Source organism: Lytechinus variegatus, chromosome 13, assembly GCF_018143015.1.
Source record: "Lytechinus variegatus isolate NC3 chromosome 13, Lvar_3.0, whole genome shotgun sequence".
NCBI classification, from domain to species: domain Eukaryota; kingdom Metazoa; phylum Echinodermata; class Echinoidea; order Temnopleuroida; family Toxopneustidae; genus Lytechinus; species Lytechinus variegatus.
Genome location: NC_054752.1, coordinates 33818709 through 33825436, shown reverse-complemented (window position 1 = coordinate 33825436; position 6728 = coordinate 33818709). Strand labels below are relative to the sequence as shown.

General features: G+C 32.7%; 1 protein-coding gene across 2 annotated transcripts in view; it reads left to right on the top strand.

Moving 5' to 3' along the window:
- LOC121426130 (sorting nexin-13-like) overlaps nucleotides 1–6728 on the top strand; it is a 60716-nt gene that overhangs the window by 35932 nt on the left and 18056 nt on the right. For both annotated transcript variants that reach the window (XM_041622299.1, XM_041622298.1), the window contains exon 11: nucleotides 1959–2052. In XM_041622299.1, coding sequence (XP_041478233.1) covers nucleotides 1959–2052 — 94 coding nt within the window. The remainder of the gene's footprint in view (nucleotides 1–1958; nucleotides 2053–6728) is intronic.

Here is a 6728-nt window from a genome sequence, read left to right as displayed (position 1 = left end):
ACAATTTATGCACTGCCTTTAGTGCATCACAAAAGTTGGATGTCATGTGACGCGTATTGGCCAATCGCGATGCTTGAAAAAAATACACCTATTTTATAAAGCATCGTATTGCAGAGAAAGTTTGGTACGCAACCCTATGGGGAGACTTTCAAGTACAGACCGCTGTGCAATAGGCTCTATTATTGCACAGGAAAGTCATGAAAAGCAAAATAAGCAAAATTTTATTCCACCTTTAAAATACCCTATCACAATAAGATCTCATGGTGACAAGATTAATTGTAATAATAATATTGGCTTCTATGTACACGTAGCGCTTAATACATCGGAACAACGAATCTAGGTGTGACTTTGACAGATACTGTATATTATTGACCCGGTCATCGGTCCTCTAATGCCTACATACAGTTAATTCATCTCCACCCCCTTGGGAGCATGCATTCCAACAAGAATTCCAAGACTCAATTACTAGGCATACTACATAGGCTTTCTCATCCTACTTGGTACTGGGTGTCCATTTAACACCTGATGGAGAATGGCAAATTGTGGATTACAATGAATTTCTGGTAACTTATTTTGCATCTGTGTTCTGCTTTCTTACCTTCTCTTACACTGTGCCACTCTGTGTCTTCCTTTCAAAAAATCATCACAGCCAAATCTCATTTTATTTAAGATAAAATAGCCAATGCAAAGTCAAATTAAAGAAAAAAATAGGAAATAGATGAATATAAATAATTGATTTAAATTTAACCAGTCACCAGAAGTGGGACTGGAAACAGATTGAAGTATAATTTTACAGAACTGTTGCGTGTTTACGAACAAACCCAAGCAAATTCAATTGATTACTGCCAGAATCTAATGGATGTAGATTAGATTAAATATTATTTTAGTACCTGTGCATGTATGATTATAAAGCAGGGATAAAGAAAACATTTATTTGAATACTTCTTTCTACGGCAAAACAAGTATTTGTCTGCAGGGTATAAAATCTGTAAAACAATCAACCATTTTGTGCATCCGACTACCATTTTTCACCATTTTTGCTTCACCTTGTACACTGCTTAAGCTATGATAATTTGAGGGCATCAAATTGAAAAATAATGCCAAGTAATTTCATGAAAGTTTTGCATGCATTTATGGAATCGCCCTACAGCTAAATGAATATGTCTTATCTATTTAATATATCAGAATGGTATATTGAATATATGAAGTAGAAATTTGTTTTGAGGTTGTTTCTTCAGTTTTACAATATGGATATAGATCATTTTAGCATTCTGATATCTGTATTAAACTTCATGCAATGCCCATTGTAATAAATAAGTGTTGTGGATTGCAAAAAATAATAAATTGCTCCCATTTCATGCATTCTTCCTCCATTTTGTAATTCTTCAACTTGTCCATCTATCTGTCAATCTTTGCATCCCCTGCCCTCTCCTTTGCCTACCAATTCATCCATCCACTGATCCTTCCATCAATCATTCATCTATTATTCATTTGTATACCAATTCATCTGTCAATCCACCCATCTATCCTTCCATCCATGCATTCATCTCTCCATCCCTCTCTATCAAACAATCCATCCATCCATCCTTCCATCCATCCATCCATCAATTCATTCATCTGTTATTTATTTGTATACTAATCCATCTGTCGATCCATCTATCCTTCCATCCATGCATTCATCTCTCCATCCCTATATATCGAACAAACCATCCATCCATCCCTTCATTCATCCACTAATTCATTCATTCGTTCGTTCATTCATTCATCTATTCATCCATCCATCCCTTTATTCATTCATCCATTCATTCATCCATTCATCCATCCATCCACCCACCCGCCCAAATATCCATTCATCCATCCATCCATCCATCTATCTATCCACCCATCCATCCGTCCGTCCATCCGTCCATCCATTCGATCATTCATTCATTCATTCATTCATTCTTCTGTCGATCCAGGACGATGAAGATCAGACGTTAGATCCCAAGACTCTCTACTCGTTACCTCTCAATATTGTACTGGTCAACAGCATAGCACTTGCCTACTTCATTGGTGAGTTATTCAACATTTGGAATTTATAGTGTATCAGATTGTCATTTCAAAAAGTTAATATGTTTATATTTGTGTGGCGTGTAGATTGTCTCTTTTTTTTCTTTCTCTCTTTTTATGTTTACCCACATACTGACCTTATCAACCTATTTTAATTTCTTATTCTCTATTGTCTCACCTGCGAAGCAGAGTGAGACTATAGGCGCCGCTTTTCCGACGGCGGCGGCGTCAACATCAAATCTTAACCTGAGGTTAAGTTTTTGAAATGACATCATAACTTAGAAAGTATATGGACCTAGTTCATGAAACTTGGCCATAAGGTTAATCAAGTATTACTGAACATCCTATTAGAGTTTCATGTCACATGACCAAGGTCAAAGGTCATTTAGGGTCAATGAACTTAGACCATGTTGGAGGAATCAACATCGAAATCTTAACCTGAGGTTAAGTTTTTGAAATGTCATCATAACTTAGAAAATATATAGACCTAGTTCATGAAACTTGGACATAAGGTTAATCAAGTATCACTGAACATCCTGCATGAGTTTCACGTCACATGACCAAGGTCAAAGGTCATTTAGGGTCAATGAACTTTGTCCGAATTGGGGATATCTGTTGAATTCCCATCATAACTTTGAAAGTTTATGGATCTGATTCATGAAACTTGGACATAATAGTAATCAAGCATCACTGAATATTTTGTGCAAATTTCAGGTCTCATGATTAAGGTCAAAGGTCATTTAGGGTCAATGAACTTTGGCCGAATCGGGGGTATCTGTTGAATTACCATCATAACTTTGAAAGTTTATTGGTCTAGTTCATTAAACTTGGACATTAGAGTAATCAAGTATCACTGAACATCCTGTGCGCGTTTCAGGTCACATGACCAAGGTCAAAGGTCAATGAACTTTGGCCGAATTGGGTGTATCTGTTGAATTACCATCATAACTTTGAAAGTTTATGGATCTGATTCATGAAACTTGTACATAAGAGTAATCAAGTATCACTGAACATCCTGTGCGAGTTTCAGGTCACATGATCAAGGTCAAAGGTCATGTAAGGTCAATGAACTTTGGCCATGTTGGGTTTTTTTGTTGAATAACCATCATATCTCTGTAAGTTTATTGGTCTAGTTCATAAAAAATGGACATAAGAGTAACCATGTATCACTGAACATCTTGTGCGAGTTAGAGTAGTTTTCAAAGTCAGCACTGCTGCTATATTGAACCGCGTGATGCAGGTGAGACGGCCAGAGGCATTCCACTTGTTTTTATAGTTTCTTGTCTAATAATCTTCACCCCTTTGCATCCTTATTCCAGGGGATGCATGGAAAATTGTTACTTAAAGTCTCACTTGCATGTCAATCCTAATTTTCAAACGTTGTATATTCAGACTTAAATATGTGATCCAGACTTAAATATGTTTAATTTTGTAAACACAAGTACTTCTACTTACACACCAAATGAGTTCAATATGAAGGTTCATAAACATCTTGGGCTGAGTATACTGCATATAAATGCTCGTAGTCTTCAGAAAAACTTTGAAAAAATCTCAGAATTTATATCAACAATTCATATATCTTTTTCAATTATTGCGGTTTCTGAAACATGGATTACTGATATACCACTTTTACCTTTTGAGCTGGAAGGCTATACATTTTTGAATTCCAACAGGGTCTTTGGTCGAGGAGGAGGTGTAGGTTTTTTTGTATCAAATAAGTTAAAATACCGAATAAGAAATATTGTTTATGAGAATGAGGTTAATGATTATGAATATTTATTTATTGATGTCTTAAATCTTTATAACATCGAAACTACAGTTGGAGTTTTATATAGAAAACCAAGTGGTAATGTTGACGAGTTCTTTAAATTTTATGAATACATGTTATGTAAACTTAAGTGTGAACACTGCAATTTGTATATTGCTGGGGATTTTAACATCGACATCTTAAAACATCTTAATAATTCTGATGCTGCCAATTTTTTGAGTATCAATTCTTCTTATGGTCTCATACCCCTCATTAAAAGTCCGACTCGTATTACTGCCAATACTACTTCTCTAATTGACAATATCTTTACCAATGTTATAAATTGTATAAATTATAGTGGAAGTTTTAGTGTGGATATTTCTGACCACTTGCCAATTTTTCATCTCTCTCAAATCGAATATAATTCAAACGATGTATGTAATTCTAAAATATTATCTCGCAAGATTACGAAGGATGGTATTGATTCATTGATTGCAGAATTGTATGTTACAGACTGGTCTTCAATATATTGTTGTTCTGATGTAAATGAATCTTATGAGTTGTTTTTATCCAAATTACTAAATGCATTTGACAAACATTTACCTTATGTTAAATGTAACGATAAGAAACATCACATCCGCAAACCATGGATCACTCCTGAAATTTTACGTTATATTAGGAAAAAGAATAAGCTTTACAAAATATTTTTGAATAATCGTTCTTTATCTCATGAAAATAAATACAAAAACTTTAGAAACAAAGTGAATCAGATTTTGAGGAACGCCAAAAAATCATTTTACTCCAATGAATTGAACAGCCATCATAATGATGTCAAAGGCACATGGTCTGTACTGAATAACATACTGAGAAAAACAAAAAAATCTCTTCCTAAGTATTTTATATTTGATGATAAACGTGTTGATGATCCACAGCAAATTGCGAATGATTTTAATAATCATTTCATTAATTCATGTGCCAAGGCTATTGATTTATTACTTCAAGACAATAGTTATTCATTTTCTGATTTCAAAGATTATCTTACAACTCCAAGTGGTGTTTCGTTATATTTAACACCAGTAAATGAAAGTGAAATTATTGAAACTTGTAAAACACTAAAAAACACTAAGTCATGTGGGTTTGACTCTATTAGCACTGTTGTTTTAAAGAAGATTATTTATTCAATTGTTAAACCAGTTACACACATTTTTAATCAATCCTTAGCTACTGGAATTGTTCCAGACAAACTGAAAATTGCTAAAATTGTTCCTATTTATAAAAAAGATGATTGTCATAATTTTGAAAATTACAGACCTATTTCAATTTTACCTTCTCTGTCAAAAATATTAGAAAAGTGTATGCATAAACGTCTTTATTCTTACTTGAATAATAATAATTATATTGTTAATAGTCAATATGGTTTCCGTTCAAATCATTCAACTATACATGCTTTGATTAATTTACAAGACAAAATAGTTGCAGCCATAAAAAATAACAACTTTGGAATAGGTCTGTTTATGGACCTTTCCAAAGCTTTTGATATTGTGAATCATGACATTCTTTTATATAAGCTTAAATATTATGGTGTAAGGGGCATAGCACATCAATGGTTTCAGAGTTATTTACAAAACCGATATCAATATACTGTTTTTTATGAATATTCATCGGATCGTTTTATGGTAAATAATGGAGTTCCTCAGGGGTCTATTCTCGGCCCTTGCTTTTCTTGATATATGTAAATGACATAGTTAAATCCTCTGGTAATTTTAATTTTACAATGTATGCAGATGACACAACAATATTTTATACGCAACCTAACCTTTCAAACTTAGAACAAAACTTTAATTTCGAATTGACTAAAGTGTGTAATTGGTTTAAAGCTAATAGACTCCTCATAAACAAAAAGAAGACCAATTTCATGATATTTTCTTTACATAACTTATCTGATATTTCAAACACGTTGACTGGCATTACCATTTCCATTGATTCCATTCCTCTAAAGAGGGTAAATTTTGTAAATTTTCTAGGAATCTATATTGACTGTAATCTAAAATGGGATACCCATGTTAACAATGTTATTTGCAAAGTATCCAGATGTATAGGTATTTTATTTAAGCTTAAATACTATCTTTCAAATCATTCTTTGTTTTCATTATATAATGCTCTTATATTACCATATTTATCGTATTGTGTCAGCGTTTGGGGTAATTGTAGTAAGTTAAAAATAAACACCTTATTTAGATTACAAAAAAAAGCTTTGCGAATTTGCACCAACAGCCATTACCTTGCCCATTCTGCTCCTCTCTTTATAAAACTCAAAACTTTGAATATAAGTGATTTATATCAGTATCAAACAGCAGTGTTAGGTTACTTGTATTTTCACAACTTACTTCCATATAATATTTCTACTATGTTCTCTTCAAATCTTAATGTTCACAATTACAATACAAGAAATCGATATAATTTTCATCGTTGGAAAGTTTTATTTATGTATGAAGAAAAATGTCCTCGATGTAGTATTCCAGTCATTTGGAATTCGTTACCAAATTATATATCTCTTTGTAATAACCAAAACTCATTTAAAAAACATTTGAAAATATTCTTTTTATCCAAATACTGACATGTACATGTACCCCAAGTAGTGCATACTGTTATTGCCATATTTTTTTTGTCGATGTTCCTCTGACACATTTCATTTTTGTTTCTTTTTTTGTAAACATGTCTTTCAGTAACACATATAGTTTATTGTATTAAATATAGATATAAGGGAACTTTTTTACAGGGCCACATGGCCTTACTTTAGTTTCCTTTTTTCATTTTCAAATAATTTAGCATGTATTTATCCTTTCTTGTTTTCATTGAAAGGCATTCTGTAAACTGTTTATATGTATTTTACTTTTATGAATGTATATTATTGCATGTATTTAATTTGTAT